This window comes from Equus caballus, chromosome X (genome assembly GCF_041296265.1).
Source record: "Equus caballus isolate H_3958 breed thoroughbred chromosome X, TB-T2T, whole genome shotgun sequence".
NCBI lineage: Eukaryota > Metazoa > Chordata > Mammalia > Perissodactyla > Equidae > Equus > Equus caballus.
In genome coordinates this window covers 79,922,479-79,943,731 of record NC_091715.1, presented here as the reverse complement: position 1 = coordinate 79,943,731, position 21,253 = coordinate 79,922,479, and the positions used below count along the sequence as shown (strand labels likewise).

The window sequence follows — 21,253 nt, the reverse complement described above, 5'->3', positions numbered from 1 at the left end:
ACACTCTTTACAGTACTTATTCATATTCTAGGCAGTTTGAAATTTTTTTGTACAAAATAATTAGGCAGTAACAGCTGTTTTATTCTGGGATGTGATGTTACAGGATATTATTTATCTGTGATATGATTATACATTTGTGACTATATATACTAATGAATAATCAAGAATTTTATGTATGTACTAGTTTATATAATTTTTCTGCTTTTATGACCCTGGAAAGAAAATGTTATATACTATCTTTTATAAAAATGAATTTAGATAATCATTTAAAACAATTATTGGGGTCTGGCCTGGTGGTGTAGCGGTTAAGTTCACGCACTCCACGTCAGTGGCCCAGGGTTCACCGGTTTGGATCCCAGGGAGCAGACCTATGCACCGCTTAGCAAGCCTTGCTGTGGCAGGCATCCCACATATAAAATATAGGAAGACGGGCACAGATGTTAGCCCAGGGCCAGTCTTCCTCAGCAAAAAGAGGAGGATTGGCCACAGATGTTAGCTCAGGTCTAGTCTTCCTCAAAAAAAAAAACAAAAAATCATTGACGCCTTTTTACTTGTCTCTTTTGTCTTTTGAAAATGTAACTACATACATTATTTTTTATTGGCATTGTCACAAAGCATGGATTTGATTTTATAAGTAAACTTATTTTTCCTTGTGATCTTAAGTTGGCATTCAAGAGTTTTTTTCATTAAATTCTATTGAGAAAGTACAGGCTGACTCTGGAATTAGTCTGGAGTTTTTCATGGTTGGATTCAGAAACCAAATTGTGTGCCATATGTCATCAAACTCAGTTCCTTACTTGGGTACCATAAAGAAAATGTGTTTCTGACCTTTTCTATCTTATTGACACAGTCATATATTCTTACCTGGACTATATCACATAAATTACATTTGGCCTTTTTGCCTACATGGAAGACAAGTTATGAGCCACACTGATTCCTATATACATGAATTATATATTCCTAGTTAGGTTGCACAACGAAATGGACTTGTTGACTAGCTCATACATGAAGTTTCTTTAAATGCGTTTGGAACAGTTTTGCCTACTTGTATAGAGTGAATGGCTGCTATGTGTGGTAATCTTAGAAGCATGAGGAGTAGATTTCTTTCTTTTTTCAGCAGCATTCACTTAGGTTTTACATTCATGTTTGTAATGCCATCAGTTGTTGGCTTAAAATCTGTCATCATTGAAAGAATCATGGCTGATGAGTAGGGAGTTAGAGCCATATAACTTTAGAACTAGAAGAAGTCTTGTAGAAGAACTAATTCTGCCCCTTCCATTTAATCATGAGGACACTGAGGCCAGAGAGAGAAACCAACTCAGCCAGCTAGATACAGACAGAGAGCAGAAGTAACACCAGACCTGGATACACCATCCTCTACTGTGTCACCCTGCTACGGTACATTGGACTTAGCACTTTTGTATGTTCTGATTATTACTGTTGTGCAAATTTGGTGTAGAAATTTCACTTTTTGTGTGTTTCAAAAAAAAAAAACTGCAAGTTGTAAGAGGGCAGTAGCTTATTACATGAGAGACCAGTGTTCCAAACTCAGTTTTAGAGAACTGAAAGTGTGTTGTTATTTCTAGTTTTGTGTTGAGTGATGTCTGGCTTCTGAATTTCAGATGCCCTTGGTTCGGTGGTGCTGGTTGTGACTGGCACTCCATTCACCAGTTTTTCAAGTATTACCCTTCCATTCTGTGAATTAAAGCTTATTTCATGCTAAGGTTTCTTTAAAGCCAATACCAATATAAGTATATTGCCAACAGAGGAATTGTGATAGAGAACACATTTTGTCATCTTTTAGCCCATTAAGCCTTTAAGCAGTTTCTAAATGAAGTAAAAAGAGCACAGTTTATAAAAGGTAGACTCAGTTTAAAAATTTCTTTTGGGGTAGGTTATAATCTCACGTGATGCTAGTGGGTTATGTTTCTGATTCTCTCGCATCTTCCATGGTCTTAGTAATAGTTGTTAATTGGTAGTAATGAATGTAATGCTTTTAGGAAAGCACTTGCCCCATCTGATCTAATTTATCATCATTTTTAGCATTTATTGAGCAAATTAATCCTTTGGGAAAGAATTAAAGTCACAGAATGCAAACAAGCATTTTACACAGAGAGTTAAATTTTAGTAGAAATGTGACAACGTGTTTGGTTTTGTGATTGCCCTAATGCCTTAAGGTCTTCAAACTTTTTGCTTCTGGACCCCTTGAGCACTTACTTATAAGTTGACATATACAATTTTTTATCGTAAGATTAAAATAATTGAGAAGAATAGGGCATTATAAATATTGATATGTAATAGTAAAACTCTAACATCACTCTTTTAAATGTATTCAGTGGAATTTAAGTACAGAGGTGTTTGATATCCACTATCAACCATTTAAAAAATAAATGAAATAGAATTTTTTGCTAATTTGATGATAAGCTACTAAGTGTTTTAGAAAATATCTTCTGGATTGAGTAATTAATACAGTTGTTATTTGTGCACAATTAAACTATCATAAATATATTACAGTTTTGATAAAGGTTTATTAAATACAAAATAATTTTATTGAAATACATTGCTTAATAAAGCGGAAGGAGGCAGGGTTGAGAATCTGGACGATGACTCCCTTGTAGTTATTGTACCTTCTGAAAAGTCCTCCCGTATCTTGGTACACACCCCAGTTTGCGGACTGTGCCTTAAGCGACTGGCCGCGCCTTCCACAGGAGCTTGTTACAGTTACTGCACAACATGGTTTAGTGACTGAGAGCAGGCACTCGAGAGGCAGACCATTTGGCCTTGACTTCCAGCTCTGAGTCCCAGCTCTGCCTGATACTAATTGCATAACTTGGGGAAATCTGCTTAACTGCAGTGTTCCTCTGTTTTCTCACCTGTAAAATGACGATAACAGTTGTGTTGCCCAGGTGAAATGAAATACTTCTAACATGCTTAGAATAGTGTCTGACGTATGCAGGTTAGCTGTACAGTCAATTCTAGATAATCTTAAATTCTTTTGAGAATGTTATAGGTGTATCTTAAAGTGTCTGTGAGCGTTTCTCAGGCAGATTTAAATAATTTGAGGATTATCTATTGATACTTTGCTTACCTCTATCCTGGTTGATCAAATAATTTCCTAAATTTCATATAAAAAACTAGTAAAAATTTCGCCATGCATGTGTATGCGTACATATATTTGTGTGCTTGCCTATATCTATTTAAGCCTGTGAAGACTTAATGTCTGCCCATGATAGGGAAGTAAATTATCTTTAGTCACAAATGCTTATTGAACACCCACTGTAAATGAAAGTTACATTTGGCAGACAAAGAAGCGAAAAACGTACTCTAAACCTTGCCCCTGCAAGAAACTTACAAGAGATATGAAGATTAATAGACCAATTTTGAAAATAACTTGAATTTATTCAAAAATAACAATCTCTCTGATTTAAAGAGAAGCAATGAATTCAGATTCACCAAGACAAGGAAGTGATATAGGTAACAGGAAAAGCAGAAAGTGTAGGAAGGAAAAGCAGTTGTTCATACCTTAAATTTGTAAATCAGTTAATAATGTAGCATCTAAGCAGAATCAAGGTATAGACATTGGAATTCAGGTTCTGAGTGTCTTTAAGTTTTGTTTCTAATAATTGCTATAAAACTCATTAAGTACAAGATGGTAACTGACTTCACTGCTAGAAATTTTTGCTAGCGCTCCCTGAACTGAACTCTGTTATGTTATTAGGAAACATAAGGATGCTCTTACTCCAGTGTATTTCTTTTATATATCCTGTTGAACAGAACCAGTAGTTTACCATTAAGATATTTTTCAAAATATACTGTTCTATTTATATTCATATTCATCTACTTTTTCCCTGGTACACGTTAATTGAATAGGAAAGAACTGGAAAATTGAGAACCTGGGCATGAACATTTTGTGAGACTGTGGGATGAGAGACAGGACAGTTTCTCTCGAGCTTTATATTAGGGATTTCTGCCTTTGTAGTTATACACACTGTTTAATCCAACAATTATCTCAAAAGTTTACAGTCCCTCCCCTCCAAAGTTATATGGCATTTTAAAATTTAAGTTAATCAGGAATAATTTTGTTGTGAAGGTTATTATACCTTTTAAAATAATTATCATACTTTCTACAATGTCACAGAACCAATGGAAATCATTGTTACATTCATGTAAAAATATTGCTTAAACAAAGTAGATCTTTTATTAGGCCATACATAAGTCAGGAAACTTCTTAGAGTATCACTTTCTTTGGACCTGGAAAAAAATATTACGAAATTTGATTTTAGCTCACATGGTTATTAAGAGCCCCTCAGATTATGCTTAGATATATTTTACAGCAGTTCAATGTGGAATGAATTTTAATAATGAGAATCCTATTCTGATGTTTGGCTTTCATTATAAATTTTGAACTATCTTCCTAGGTTTAAAAAAAAATGTCTAGTGGGTGAAATAAACTTTTGAAAAAGAAGTGGGTGTACTTTTCTCCTGTGTTTTAGGGGAAGGAATTTCTCAGTGCTTGTTCTGTTCTCTCATACATTCTTTCTGCCCTTATTCTATCCCACCCCAAGCCCTTGCCAGGACCATAAGAATTTCGCCCATTTAGGGATTCTTAGTCATTTTTTTCAGCATACTGAACTTCTCGTCCATCCTTTACCTCTCTGTGTAAGCCTGTAGGAATTCTAAATGCCTTAGGCTCCAGTATTTCACTTCTGTGAAGGGCCTTTTTTGTACGTGATATTCTCTAACCCAAACATTCTCCAAGGTCCAGGCCCCATGAATCTGTAAATGCAAAAGGAAAACGATTTGGAATTCCTAAAAATATTATAGACTGTTTTAACTTGTGCCATTTTACGGACTTTGAAGCATATGTATGATTAAAACTAAGCCAACAGTGTTCCTCTAAAAGGTTTTTTAGAGAACCCTATAATGAATAGATGATTTGTTGTTAACTTATCAGTGAAGTTTGTATAAATGGATTCTTCTGTCCGAAGATTATTAAGTGTGTTCTCTTAGGTAAATAAATACTTTCTAAAGTATTTTATTATTTTTTTAAAACACTTTCAGTCTTTTCTACACAATTACTTTACTTAGTAATTCTTTACTCACCCTCTTTGGGAGTGTTATAAGGATAACTTAAGCTCTTTCTATGAATAAGTGGTTTCCTAATAAGCTTTTCTACTCTGCTAGTTTTACAAAATGAGCCAACAACTGCCACTTCCTCTAGGGTCTTAAGTGTGCTCTCTTACTACTAGTTAACACAGATAGTATATGGTTAATGGTTTTAACATGTCCCCCATCACTAGATTATAAACGCTTTGAAGGCAGGAGGCATGACTTGCTCAGCTCTGTATGCCCTATGGCACCAGCTTAGTGCCTTATATATGAGTACATAGTGAAATTTGTGATAAGTAGGAACTCAAAATATTATTTTTTTAAACAGATTTGGTTCATTTGACTTGTACATCTTCTAAAACAGCAAGAGAAGATTTGGAACCAGTTGTGCAGAAATTGTTTACTCCATATACCGAAACGGAGATAGGTAAGGACAATAATCAGTGATTCCTGATGGAAAGGTAATGTACCCGTTTTACTGTTCAGTATCTCACGCATGTTTCCGCAATTTGACTGAAATGTGATGTATTCAGCAACAATGCTTACGTGTTTTACTAGGATCTTGACACATTCTCATCCTAAAAATGGGAAAATATTCACTCTATAATGGTAAAGGAAAACTATACATCTCACACAATGTATATAATTAAGTGCAAAAAAATACATTCGTATGTGCACAGACTCACGTGCATAGAAAAAAGGCTGCCAGGAAATCTCAATTTTGGTGGGATTATGGACAATTTTTTTCCTTTTAATTTTCTTTATTTTACAGGTGTACAAAGAGTATGTATTTGTTTATCAGAAAAAAATTATCCTCACTTACAAAAAAAAGTTGGTTCAACTGAGAGAAGATTAAAATATTGACAAATATAGGAATCTTTCTTAACTAATAATTGTCTTTTAATGCATGGCATGCTAGCGATGTGATGAATGTTTAGCTCTCAAAATATACATGCCACTATGCTGCTTATTCACGGTGGAAAAATGCTTTCAACTGCAAGTTTTTCACCTTTTCTCCGCACACTATAAGGTGGCTGTTGTAGCTGTGAATGGAGCAAATTGTAGTGTGTTTTGTATGCAAATGATCAAAGACTAGCCTGATGGATCGTCTTCATTTATATGAAGCGAGGGTGATTTTCATTATAAGATTTGCATGTCCACTTGAGTCATGGCCAGTTTCCTCATTGATTCATGTATCTTCATTTTCTTTGGATGCTGTGTTTGTCCAGGCAACCATTTATTTACTCCTACCTATTTTAGTTCATCCCCTATGTGTCTTATTTTTTTCTTAATGCAGAGATAGTGCATAGAGGGGCATTTATATTTACTTAAGAAAACAAACTGGTCTGTTCTCAAGAGCTAATATCAATATAATTAGTTACTTCTTGAGCTGCCTGAATAAAATCCTTCAATATGAAAATTGGGGTCCGGCCCGGTGACACAGCGGTTAAGTGCGCACGTTCCACTTTGGCGGCCCGGTGTTTGCCGGTTCAGATCGAGGGTGAGGACACGGCACCGGCTTGGCAAAAAGCCGTGCTGTGGTGGGCGTCCCACATATAAAGTAGACGAAGATGGGCACAGATGTTAGCTCAGGGCCAGTCTTCCTCAGCGAAAAGAGGAGGATTGGCAGCAGTTAGCTCATGGCTAATCATCCTCAAAAAGGACAAAAGAAAGTTTACTTCACTTTAGTTTGGAATTTAATTTGTTCCATATTTACATAATTTTCTTCATTGGAAAATGTTTGGATTATTGTTAAACATTTGATTGCAAAGTTATGGTACATGATAATATTCCTAAACCTAATGTGGTATCATAGTTTTATACTTGGCTTTAATTACCGTATAAAAATTCTGAATTCCTTCTTTATTTCTGAAATTTTTCATAAATTTTTTGTTGTAGTTTTATTGTGTGGTCGTCCCAAATGATACACTAAATTTGAATCTTGTATCATTGCTCTTTACTTTTTAAATGCTTTTAATTTTCTTTCTTAAAAAATCAAGCTGGGAGAAATTACATGTTCATTACCTAGCATTCTCTAGCCATTTTAGGTTTTTAAACATTAATCTTAATGGTTAAAGTGATCCCTTTTTGAAATGATGTATTGTTTAGAAGCCGAGCGAAATTCTTTAGTAAGAACTATGCTCAGAGGGGTCCTCAGGTGCACCGAGGCACTGAAAAGCTAGTTTTCACTGACACATAGGCCTTTTTATCATCAGGATGAGGTAGTGGTCATATTTTAATTAAAATGTCAGAACAAATACTGTTGGAGTTATTGAAAATGAATCACCAGATAAAGTGAGCACTGGGCCATGGCAGGTCAAAGAGGCAAAGTCACCTGGAGAAGAGAACTCAATTCATTTTCCTGCCTAAATGAGGAAGAAGGAACTTTATGAGCAGTATGAACTTTTAATACATTAAAGCACATTCTTCTCTGTAGCAAAAGCCCCTATTTGCACAGGTTGGTGGCTTTTATTATTATGTTTTAGTTATTTAACAATATAAAACTTTATGCTTTAGAGCATTGCAAATATTTTGTTTTAAAACTTGTGCCAAAGGAATAACATTTGAGTTTATTTTCTTTTTCTTTGTGAGTTCTGTGTTCTGAGTAATGCTGTGTTTCATAAGCCTTTGTGAAAGTCAGCATAGTCACCTTGCAAGGAAGGTTATTTATTGTAAAAGATAGTGGTCTCTTCTCAAATACGGTACTTCTTTGCTAATGTTACGTAAGAAATTTCTGTAGGGTTGTGAAGATATTCCCTCTGTTCTCTCTCTCTCTTATTTTTCATGTTTAGGGCATCAGCCAAGCTCTTGACGTTTGCACTGTCTTAAGAAACAGTTGTACTAATACTTCCAAGAACCCTACCTCCCATGCTCCTTTAAGAGCATCAAAGATCTCTAAACCTTTTCCTACTTCCTACTCCAAAGCAATTTCAGATATTTTATGCTTCATGAACCTGATTCTGCAGGTGAGAAAGTTAGGTGATTGCTCACTATTCGTATGTGCATAATTATTCCAGACTCCAGAATATCCTTCAAAGCACTGAGTGAGCAGTATGTTCTAGTATGTTCTAGTCTCCCTTACCAGTTCTACCGAACTGTCCTCAGTGGTTTCTTATTTTACGCAGGAAATTGAGATTTTCAGTACTAAGTGAAGCAAGAGTTTCTTTAGTGCTACATCTTGAAATGTCTACAATAGAGTGTCATCACTGCACCATCTTCTCTCTTTTTCCCGCCGTTGTGCACGGTATGTGGAGTTGTCTCATTCCATCTCATTCATTTCCTGTCTCAAAAAAGCAGCACTGCCTAAAAATAGAAATTCCCCTTATAGGTGTTATTTTAAAGTCAGTGGCTGGTAAGGGTGTTAAGTAATTGTTGGGCTGAGAAGTCAAATGCCTTAGTTCCTTTATGTGTTTGTTGTGTCCAGACTAGGTCATGGCTGTGACAGTCTCCTACTCTCTTTATGTCATTCTACTCTGCTATGGTACTAAAGTAGTTTACTCTCTCCCTAAACATGGCGTGCAACTATAGACACGCAGCTATAGAGCAACTATATTGGTTTCATTTGGTAGCCATTGTTGATTTTCTTCTGCCTGCCTTATTTTGTGCTTCCCCTAGTTTAATTTGCTTAAGATCTTATTCTAAATTACCTATTATTTGTTTAGTCCTCTGCACTAATTGAATGAAATGAGCTATTACAGAAAACTGTTTCTACTTCTGGCCAAGTAATATATTCCTAGCAAAACCTCGGTAACTTTAATATTTTTTTTGACAATTGTGCGCTTCATAACATGTTATTTTTCTCCCCATCCCTCTGCCTTCAAACTGACCTCAAAGAAAGATGAAGCAATTGCGTGTCTCTTTGAGAGTTTTAAGGTCAAAGCCTGGTAACTCCCTTGTATCTGGAGCTTTATCTTCAGCCTATGTCAACTTTTGATCTTCCTCGTGGTTTCTTTTCAAAGCTTCAAGCTCTATGAAATTTATTTCCCATAATCTATTGAATTATTCATTTTCCTCAACTTTTATTGAGTGAAAGCCCTCCTCTGAACTGGAATACAAGATAAACTCTCTTAGTATACGTTTAGAAATGGACTGGGCAATATTAAAGGACTTCCAAACTTTAGCCCACTGTTCTGCAATCCTCCCCGAATCTGGTGTCACAAATCACGAGTGCTGTGTTTAAGTATCTTCCTGTAAGATTTAGTGAAACTAAATTCACCAATAAATATAGTAAAAGCCATATGGTTTTGGCTGTGAAATATGAGTTCCTTGTGTTCCTTTATTTTGTCAATAAATAGGTTTTGCCACCTATCATGTGCTTACATGAAGTTAGTACTACCTTAGACTCATAGATCTTAGCATTAGAAAGGGGCATCTTAAGGGATCACTTCTTCCATTCAGATTTTCTTCATTCTATCATGCTATTAATTATGGATTATTCAGGATGGACTAGAAAAATAACATATTTGGAATTCTCTTAGTGGCGATATTTTATTTTATTTTTTATTTATTTACTTTTTTGAGGAAGATTAGCCCTGAGCTAACATCTGCTGCCAATCCTCCTCTTTTTGCTGAGGAAGCCTGGCCCTGAGCTAATATCCATGCCCATCTTCCTCTGCTTTATATGTGGGACACCTACCACAGCATGGCTTGCCAAGTGGTACCATGTCCGCATCTGGGATCTGAACCGGTGAACCCCGGGCCTCCAAAGTGTAATGTGTGAACTTAACTGCTGCACCACTGGGCCGGCCCCTAGATATTTTAAATTAAATGTAATAAAATCCTATTTATCCTGAATTGGGGAATGGGGCATTCTTGTTATATGAATACTGCAATTAGCTGAGAATTCTCTACCTCGATTACCAATTTAACACTAAGTTAATTAACTAGATAATTATGCCTTTAGCATTTTCTTTATGATTCACAAGATGCCTCATGTTCTTGGATAATTTTCATATACATTTGTTGTAATCATCGTACAGAATTTGAATTTTTGTTCAGATTCAGGCTAAAGAAAACACTGTAGTCAATAAATATATTAACAGCAATGTTTTGTTTTCAACCAAAGAAGATTTAATTATAACATTTCTAGGGAAGAAAGGCAGAGAAATAATTATTAAGATAGCTAGGAATAGGCTTTAAGTATTGAGGTTTAATAAGGTTGGACCTTTTAATAAGCACATCATATTTTGCTTATACCTGAAAACAGGATTAAAATCAATTCAGAAATTATTCCTTGAGCATCTGTTGTGTGCTAGACCCTGTATTAGGAAACATAAAAAAGCAAGAGAGTAAGGACTAAGTCTACTTCATCCATGTAGCCCCTGCTCTTAGCCCAATGGCTAACATATACAATAGACGCTTGCCGTTAGATGAGAGAATGTGTGCTCGAAACAACTTGCTGTCTCACAAGCTTATTTTTGTTATTTGTTCGTTGATTGCCATTACTTTCGTGATCCAGTAGAACAAAGTGTTAATGAGTTAGAACATCAAAGTTTTAATCCTGTATATACTATTTTTTAATAACAGCTTTATTGAGATATAATTCATATACCATACAGTTGACTCATTTAAAGTATAAAATTCCCTGTTTTTAATATGTTCACAAAATTGTTCAAACATAACCACAGTTAACTTTAGAATATTTCCATCACCCCCGAAAGAAACCCCATACCCATTAGCAGCCATCCTCCACTTAGTCCCATTTCCTCCCAGCCCTAGGTAACCACTAGTCTACTTCCCATCTCTATGGATTTGTCTATTCTGGACATCTCATAATCCTGTATATAGCATTGCTTACTATATAATTTTTCAAGTTGGTTGTCCATGTGAAACATAAAATCAATTTATCTTCTCACTTCATAGGCATAATTTAAGGAGGAATGTGATCATAAGCACTTTGATACTGGTAAGGAGAAATAATAGAAATCTAAGGGAACACGATTGGAGTTAAATCTAAGTAACTTACTAATAAAGTAATTTTTAAAATCTAACTTGTCTTAGGTTGAAAAGCCATTATTGCTTGAACTGTCATACACGTATTAGAGTGTGTGGATACAGATTTAGTGTTGTTTACATACAAAGCTCTGATTTACTACAATATATATATAGTCAGGGCTTTGTTAATAATTGGCTGCATATTGTAGTAATTGACAGGCATACTGTGCTCTAGATGTAAGTAAAAGTTATCTCTACATTTAGAAAATGAAGAAGTTGAAAAGCCAAGACTTCTGTGGGCTCTTTACTTCAATATGAGAGACTCTTCAGACATCAGCAGGAGCTCTTACAATGATTTGCCATCCAACGTTTACGTCTGCTCTGGCCCAGACTGCAGTTTAGGAAGTGATAATGCAGTCAAACAGGTAAGGCTGTTGGTGTTTCTCATTTTTGTGTTACAAAGTTGGTGTGGCAGGGAAAGTGAATTGGTTTTTCCTCTGGGAGATGAGAAAAGAGACTAGAAAAGCATCTCTCTCGTTTAATACCATTTCTGCAACTTGCCCCTAAACTTTTTTCCGTGAACGACAAAGCTACTTTAAATATAATTTAAATAAAGTATTGTTATTTTCACATTCTTGAATATAATGATGAATTATGAGAGATCACTTATGAGTTCCATTGTGGGAAAAAGGATGGAAGATGTTAGAAATACATATTCAGAAAAATGAAGTTATAATACCAGTATTTTAAAGAAACATTGCTTCTAATTTAAACTGTTGGCCTATCAATATATTATTCTGAAATACACAAACCTGTTTTTCTGTTAACCTGAGTCATTTCAGTACCTAGTAAGGCATACAAAATGTAATTTTTAAATGGTTTTGAGGTGTTTTCTTCTCTTGGATAAGAAAATGTAAGTTAGAGTTTTTCACAATTAACATGATCCCTTTAATGTTTTGACACAAGCCAGTGTCCCAGGAGCTACTATCATAGCTGCCGACGAGTGTGTTGAATCAAGGGGGAATTGTGTGGCGGCACTCCTAGTCAAAGCTATGAAGAGGGACAGGGCAGGCTGACACAAGCTGCGAAAAGTGAACAATGATTCCATTATGCTGAAGATCCATATACGTATACAAATACACTTCTCTGCACTTGATAGGAAGAGAAGAGCAAAAAATATCATTTTTTGAGGCACAAGTCGAGATTTTTCACAGATATAGTTGGCACATCTGTCTATTGAATCAATAAATGGATATTTTAACATTGTTTTAAGACCTCAGATGGAAGTTTCATTCCCACTACTGGCAGGAATCTTACAGGAGCAAATTGTCCTCATTGAGCCTTTGATCTAATTTTTAGTCATAGCAGCAAGGCCATGACCCATACATTTACAGTTTTTTGCCAGATTCTCTTGTTTCTCATCTTTGGAGTCTAACAGTCATCCTGGAGAATCATATTCAGCCAGTTATAACGAACAAAAGCAGAAAGTCACATCGCTCGTCCATCATTCATTCTCTTAATTTTATAGGAACCCAAGGTGGTTCAAGCTCTACATTTATGGCTTAGGGCCAGCCCTGATGGCCTAGTGGTTTAGTTTAACTTGCTCGGCTTCGGCAGCCCAGGTTCGGTTCCTGGGCATGGACCTACAACACTCCTCTGTCAGTGGCCATGCTGTCATGGTGGTTCATGTACAAAAAGAGGAAGATTGGCAACAGATGTTAGTTCAGGGCGAATCTTCCTCAGCAAAAGGAAGAAGATTGGCAATAGGTGTTAGCTCAGGGCAAATCTTCCTCAGCAAAAAAAAAAAAGAAAAGAAAAAGAATATTGTTAAACAACTCAAAAAAAAAGATTTACATTTATGGCTTAAAGTGACCAGCCCATTTTTGCTTTGATGTTCCATTTTTTTTCCAAGCAGAAATTGCCACCAAGTTTTCAGCTAGGTAACTTAGGTCATTTTTATTCCTGAGTGAAGTTTAATATTTTTTAACCAAAATGGAAGTCCTTTTAAATAAGGACTTATTTTACAAGTGCTAATGCAATCTAAACTGCAAGCTAAAAGATTATAATTAAAGGGTAATTTTTTCATGAGATAATTTGCTTTAGGAGTATAGTTGTCACGGTAGAAAACAGTATAATGCCGTTTTGGGTACTAATTATTATATACTGTTAAATATAAGTAGTTTTAAATTTGTTATATAACTTTTAACCTCACATCAGTTTGGGGAGAAATATTATAATGCCTACTTTAAAGGCATAAATAATATTTACAAATAGCCAGTTTATTCAGATAAACTGTATTCTGATCCCAGTATATCATCCTGTGTTCATTCTAATCACTAGTTGATGACTTCTGTTTTCCAAATTGTCTATAAAAGCTCTTAGAACATCACCTAGGCTTTGTCTGTGTAGAAAACATAAGCACCTACAGATTTCTTTTTTTACAAAAAAATGCCTCATTTTACGAGTTAGCAAGTTTACATCTGCTTTTCTTAGTTGGAAATGTATAGACGTTGAATAACATAGACCTGTCCCCTTGTGTTCCTCTGGAACTATTTGTGATTTGAAGACATACTGAAAATATAAAGTGATCTGTGTTTAATACTCACAACTGGAAGTTGTGTGCAGGAGCACACCATGACCTTCCCTGTTATCACCACAAGGATGCCAGTCTAAGTGATAGTTGCAATTCTTTCTGTGACTTGCTAGTTTATGTTACTTCAGTTTTTGTCTGAACCTGACATACAACATCTCTTTTCTTAACACAGGTAGTGTCTCATTTACCCACACATACTGATGAACAGATTGGTCTATAGTCTCCTTCTCCCAAGACATTAATAGCTCACTCCTCCTTCAGGAGCCCCCCTCCCCTAGGGGCTGCCCCTACCGTGGGAGCAAGAAGAGTTCAATAGTGCTGTACTCTTCGTATTATACTTCAGGCATAAAATGGGTTAAATTGGCTGATATGGGCTGGGCTGGCAACTTCCCCACCACTTAGAATGCTTTTATGGACAGATTAGCGCCTGGCTTGTGAGTTTTGGTACATAATTTGTGAGGTGAAGACTAGCTTTATAGGTCATATGAACTATCAAGTTACTCACATATTGCAGTATCATTTGCTTTCTCATGCCATTGAAAGAGAGGGCAATTTTACGTGTCACATTTTCTAAAGCTCCCATTCACTGAGCATTTCTGTGTGCCAGGCACTATCCTAAGCATCTCACATATATTATCTCATTTGGTCTTCACAACAACCCTATGAGGCAAATATCTGTGACATCCCCATTTTACAGATGAAGAAGCTAAGGCCCAAAGGGGCTAAATAACTTGTCCAAAGGTCACACACCCAGTAAGTTTTTGAGCCGGGATTTAACCTCAAGTCTGTTGGACTCCAGTGCTCGTACACTCATCTAGTGAGCTGTGCTACTTTCATCTTGTTAATGTAGACGCATCCTAAATGCGTTGAACTGCTAGATTGACAAAATATTTTTTTGTTTTGTGTAGATATATGTTAAATCAACAGGAATATCTTAAATAACTCAGCTTGTCCTCTACTTCCCAATATAAGGAAACCAAGTAACAATATGAAACTCTTGACCCTGTAAACTAATTTCTGGCGTAAAGGGCAGGGAGGATTAAAAATTGACAGTTTACTACTCTGAACTGACCGCTTTATGACAATTCTCAGAACTGGGGCTGAGTTGACAAATGAAATGCAGCCGATCAAGGAGCCTTAGGTCAACCTTCTGGAACATGGCAGTTGTCCCCAAAAGGTTCCAGCAGTTAGAGAGAGGAGAGACTTGGGCAGAGCTGGAGGCTGACTGTAGGAAATTGACGTCAGCGAGGGCCAGTGCCAGACGGGCTGAAGGCGGGAGTTCCACAAGCAGGTGGAGCACGAATAAGGGTAGTGCAGCAGCCTGCACTTGGGTGGCAGTCTCAGGAGACGTTGTTCGTGACAGGGATATATGGAAACAGATCAAGTGGGATCCAATCACAGGGACTGGGGTTCAGGGGCAAATCTACAGGGAGGTGGCAAAAGGGAGACAAGGGGTGAGACACAGAGGAACTGAAGTAAAAGTACTAGTATTGACGATAATAGTTATTATTATTATATTTATATTCAACATTTGTATAATATACAGTTTTTAAAGTTCTCCCATTCATTAAAAATATATATATTGAGATTCTACTGCACGCCAAGCACTAAGATCCAGAATTGACTAAAACCCAGTTGCGATCATCCCTGGAGGAGCGCTGTCTGGTAGAGGAGAAGAACATGTGAACCAATGACAGTGCAGGGCAGTAGACGCGATAACAGAATAATAGCCAAAGTCCAGAAGTAATACAGAGGAATCCTGAGCTCTACCCAGGAGTCAGAGAACCTTACAAGAGGCATATAAAAGATGAGTAGTGGTTCCTCATCGAAATGGAAACATTCTAGGCGCTATAGCATCTGCAGCAGTCCAGGATGTCAACATCATGGTGTGTTGAAGAAAGTACAAATAAACAAGTATTAGTGAAGCAGGAAGTTTGAGAGGTGGAGATGGAATGAAGGACAAGATGGTAAGACCGGAGAGGGTAGGCCTGCTGGGTTTTGGATGTCATAGTGGGGATCTTGGATTTTTATCCTGTTGGGAGTGGGGAGTCATTGCAGAGTTTTAAGCCAGAAAGTGGCATAAACAGAATTTCATTTTCCGTAGATGGCTCTCTGGGCAGCATGGAGATGGATTACATAGGGAGCCCTTGAGGCAAGGTGGCCAGTCCAGTTCTGAGACGTTGCAGTTGCCTGGGGGAAAGATTGTGCGTGCCTGGGCTGTGTCTGTAGGAAAGGACCAGATGGAGGCAAGAACTAGGAGATAAAATTGATGGGATTTGGTGATTGAACGCAAGCAGAGAGTGAAGGGGAGGGAGAACTTCTACAGACAAACAAGATGGAGATAAAAGACAAAAAAGACCATTAGAGGACATGAAGCATGAGGTAGAGGCTCCGTCTGACCTCAGTCCTGCTTCTAAGGCTATGTCTCCAGCAACGACATGCGGTGAGTTCCCAAGGTGGAAAGCAAAGCAAGCGTCTCAAATATTTAATTTCAAAATATCCATAATAAAATGGCATGTCCAAAAATGCACCCTTGGCCTGTACTCAAGAGGGGAAAAAAGCTGTTTTTCTCTCCCTGTCCCTTCTTTTGACTGCACATCAAAGCTCAAAAGTTTGTTTACTACCCCTCCACCCACTCCCAAAGAATATCAGTTTTAATCACCTGATGCAGCAGTCTACCAACCGTAGATGGCCAAATGGTAAATCGTTTAAATTTTGCAGCCCACGTGGTCTCTGTTGCACCTATTCAACTCTGCCATTGCAGGGCAAAAGCAGCCATAGACAATAGATAGATGAATGAACATGACTGTGTTCCAATAAAACTTTATTTACAATAACACGCGGCAGGCTGGATTTGGCCTGTGGGCCGTAGTTGTCAGCTCCAGGCCTAGAGGATGACCTTGTGTGTATGTCAGGAAGAAGGGTTGAAGTGGTACAGAAATCATTATAGCCTTTAAAACAAACCTGTATCTTAAAACCCTGTAATGACTTTCATTTACCAATAAGAGTGTAAGCTCCTTAGCATGGCAGGGACCCTTATCTAACAATGAGCTGTATTCATCTCAATAAAAGCAGTAATATGTTTAGAATAGAATAACAGTGCTAATTGCCACATTTACTTTCTTGTGTGTATGTGCATTTGTTGTTGTTAATGAAGGTCACATTTACTTTCTTATTCTCTTACTCTGTCAGACTACACTCACTTAAATCTTGACATTTTAACTTATGTTATTATTAATAACAATGATAACAGCTGCCATATATAGAGGCTTACTCTCTGCCATTTTATAGACAAGGAAAGCAAGGCTCGGAAGTTGAGTAAGCATTCCCCAAATCGTATTGCTGTTAAGTGACAGAGCCAGCATTTGCGCATGGCTGTCTACTCAGAGTCCGTGATCTTGAACACTGTGCTATACTTCTTAAAGCCCAGGGGGAAAAAAATTATACTAGAAGAACAAATAGTTGAGCAAAAATGAAGAATTTTCTTGATTTGAACAATGACTTGTTAAAATTATTATATGCCAAATTGTACAGAAAGACTATTAAGGGAAATTGTATTTCTATTGACATGTAGAATGAATGTCCTTAAATTCTCAACTATCTGAACATTTGATAAAGACTCTAATCAAGTACTGATATACTTGAAGGATGGACCTGAAGGTGTGTAAAGAATTAGAAGGAAAAAACTCAGGGAATTCTGAAAGCAGATTTTTAGAAGGTCTTATATACTGGGTAAGGTTATATAACTTAAAGAAATTTTTGAGTTGATAGTTTATTCTTTTTAATACTGCCAGAAAGCCACGTACATTTTACACTGATGTCCAAAAACTATCGTGTCCTTTCTTCTCTGACCAGGCTGAAACCCTTTTCCACCAAATCTGCCCCAATGAAGACTTCTGTCCACCACCACCAAATCCTGAAGACATTATCCTTGATGGAGACAGTGTGCAACCAGAGGCTTCAGAATCCAGTGCCATACCAGAGGCCAATTCAGAGACTCCCAGGGAAAGTGCAAACCTGGGAAACCCAGAGGAGCCCTCTGAATAATGGATATGCACCAAACTGGATACCCCACTTTGGAAATTCCTTCTGGCCTCAGAGTCTTCTTGATGGAAGTACTGTTTGAAAAATGTTAGAAAGCAGCAGCCAGTTGACATGCAGAATTACCAAGAGAAACAGGTCATAGAAATACAAAAGGGGGTTTTCCTTGAAGAGGACATTCCAAGAACACAGAACACTTGTAAAGCACATTGACTTGCTTGCTTTAAGATACCAAACCTGTGGAATTAGCAGATAAAAATTATAAATGGATTGATTCCCAAGAATATAGCTATGGATATGAAAGTGATCCTATGCATCGTTAATAATTCTGTGGTATTAGGACAGCTTTTGCTTGCCACTTTGGATCTTTGTTTGAAAGCCACATCTTCAGAATCAGCTCATATATTTCCTCTGGTTATTTGAATTATATTGTCTTTGTGGGTATGAGTATCATGACACAAATGACAAAAGCATATTAAGTATAGTTGAGAAAAATTAAACTATCGTGATCCAGGCAGGAGCCTATGTTTGGAATAGAGGTTTGTTTTGTTTTCTATCTTGAGAAGTATTGAAAATTCTAATATTAAAGTAGACATTTTTACAAACAAATCGTAAGTCCACTACTCAGTGTTTTTTTAATGTTAGCAGTGATATTTGTATGTGAATCATTTACACACTAGGAGAGCTCAGTACTGAAGAAATGGAAGGAAAGACTTGGATAGGCTTATCAGTATTTGGAAATTCTGTCTAGTCAAGAAACTGGAGCACTAGCCTAATCGACTATGGACCTAATTTAGTCCTAGCTGTGCTACTGATATTAGGCAAATTGTTTAATTTCTGGGCCTTGGTTCCTCCATATGTAAGGTGGAAATAGTAATACTCTGTCTACTGTGCAAATGATTTTGAAGATAAATGCAGTGCCATCTTTAGAATGGTTTTTCTGGAAGAAAAGTTGTTTCAGAATTTTCCCCTTAACTTGGAAGTGAATTTCAGAAATCTCCTGCAGCAAATACTTGTTTGCTGTCAACTCCCCCAACACAATAGATGAGTGTTTTTATTGTATTAAGCTTTTAAAATAAAAATCTATTTCCTAAATTAGTATTTTATAGTCTTATACATTAGTAAGCATAGTAAAATGTAGAATTGTGGTTTTGAATCTTAATAAGGAAAACACTCTCTAAGTTCTTCATATTCCTTTTCTGGTAGGTAAACCTGAAACCATCAAGGACTCTGATAGAGTATGACAACTGGTAAGCCCTCATATGCACTTAACATAAAAATGTTCAGGCTGTACATAGGCAGCAAATCTAGTTACAGTGACAGTGCCTATATTAAAATTTTTCCAAATGCCAAGCTCTGATGGTTTACTTTTTTTGAGCAATAGTTTGGACTTAATAACTTACTTCAATAAATAAATACATGAAAAGTTTATTGCCGTGCAGTCTGGCCTATATCGCTGATCAAGGAGCCATGGCTACCATGGAAGCACATAGCTCTTCCACGCTGTAGCTGCAGCGCAGCTCTGACCTCTCCAGATTTCTGCGCAGATCTTAAAGGAAGCTAGCTCTGTTGGCTCACAGACTCATGGGAAATGGAAAGAACCAAGGAATGTAGCTTTTGCCTCACCTTTCCAGACCCCTGCAGATATAGCTCAATCCAGATGAAAGGAAAACCTCCCCAGCCTCTCAGGCTATTCCTAACCCCTCTGCCCATTGTACAGCCCCTCTCCTGTCTCTTTCGTCCCCTTTCCCTCTCTTCCCCTTTTATAATGTTATACAAATCAGGGACAGTAAATCACATTAAAACCTACTTTGATATATGAATTCAGACCTTGCTTAAGTCAAATCATGTTTCCTAAAACCCAACTGTGGCATGCACTAAATGCACAATACATGCCTATAAGCACCGGCTATTGGCCCTGCCCCTCAATACCAGCAATATAAAAGGTTCCACTATATGAGAGTATTGAGTCTGAATACAATTGCAATTAAGTTGCACAAATTAAGATATTATATTTTGTTATAGTCTTAGAATTAAGGCCTCTCTGAATGCAGCATGCACATTTGTGTAAACAGCTAATCAGGGTAGGCCCAGAATAGCTAGAAAAGTTCTGACAGCTTTACTGCAGCTATCTCTGTGTAGAACAATGAAGGGGATATTCTGTGGTCTCATGGCCCAACCCATATTGTACCCTATTTCATCCGTTAGCTAGCACCAGAATCTCTCTTCCAGGTTATTTATTAAATACTGTTGAAACGTTTAAAAGCTCCTCAATATGGTTAGTGATAATTAAGATACAACTGTTAAAAACATTGTGTTAGAGAACTTTAGATATTTCCTGTTGCCTCAGAATGTAATAGAAATTATTCTAAGAGCTTTCTTTCTAGCTATCTTAATTACTGCAAATAAATAATTTGTTTTCATAGTTTTAAGACGAAAAAAAAAACTTTTTGTTTTGTAAAACTGTAAGCCTGAAGTCATATGAATAAAAATAATACGTTGTAGGTGATGCAGAAATTTCAGTAGCTAATTTAAAATTTTGGAAATTGCTATTATCAAAGAATTTTGATTCGTGTGTTTAAAATGTTTAGTTATGCATGCTTCTTATTAACCAAAAATGATAATGCCATTGAGTTTAGAGATCAATATGAAAACCAATTACTAACCCTATGTTGATACTGTATTTTTGTCTAGTTGGTATGCCTGCCCAGGAAAACATATATATATATATTATAAACATATATATTTTTATAGGAAAGCTGAGTTATAATTTTTCCCTATCTCCTATGATGTTTAGTTGCCCATAGTAAAATAGCATGTTAACGGTTAACTTCTAGAACGGTAGTTTCTGAGATTGGCAGCCTTTTGTCTAAAATAATGGCCATGCTAATGATTAACTTCTGTTACATCTGTCGTTCCCAAGAAGGCAGCCCTTTGTCTAAAGTCCTTAAGACTTCAAAAAAATTTGTTGAAATTTGATTGCTAAATAGTAGTGATCCTTTAAAGCAGGAATTAAACAATTTTCATACAAATAAGTTATTTACTGCTATTGGTATCAAATAATTTCTCTTCTGCTCTTGGTTAATTTTCTTATATGCATTTCAAAAAGCATGAATACATGATTTATAATTTGCACACTGTAACGGCAATTTTTTCAGAGGAAATAAAGTCTGTTTTCAGTGCCTTTCAGGTGTGATGTCCTATTTTCTTAATATTAAAATCTTATATATGTGCCAAGAAAATAAAGATTGCCTTGGAACTGATTTATTTGTTGATATCAGTCTGTCATTTAAGTACTTAGTTAATTGTCCAGCTGTATACTTGGTTTTGTTTCTAGGCATCTGTCAACTGTGAGAGGTTTGTAAGAAAGGCAATCAAATGATACACGAATATGATTTACTTAGCGAACTGTTGCAGATGCCAGCATCAGACCTCATTCTGTTTGAAATCAGTGCTGTGAGGCGTGGGCTATGGCTTTGCAGTACATTGATTGCCTACAGACTGTTTTCACATCTCACTTAGTGTATGAGAATCTGAAATGTTTTTCATATTTACTTGGCGAATGAAAACTTGAAA

General features: G+C 36.6%; 1 protein-coding gene across 1 annotated transcript in view; it reads left to right on the top strand.

Moving 5' to 3' along the window:
- Positions 1 to 20,940, top strand: part of CHM (CHM Rab escort protein) — a 157,081-nt gene extending 136,141 nt beyond the window's left edge. Inside the window, exons 13-15 of the mRNA XM_001500825.7 lie at positions 5,438 to 5,536; positions 11,308 to 11,468; positions 17,492 to 20,940. Of these exons, the coding sequence (XP_001500875.2) occupies positions 5,438 to 5,536; positions 11,308 to 11,468; positions 17,492 to 17,683 (452 nt within the window). The 3' untranslated portion in view covers positions 17,684 to 20,940. The remainder of the gene's footprint in view (positions 1 to 5,437; positions 5,537 to 11,307; positions 11,469 to 17,491) is intronic.
- The last annotated feature ends 313 nt before the right edge of the window (positions 20,941 to 21,253 follow it).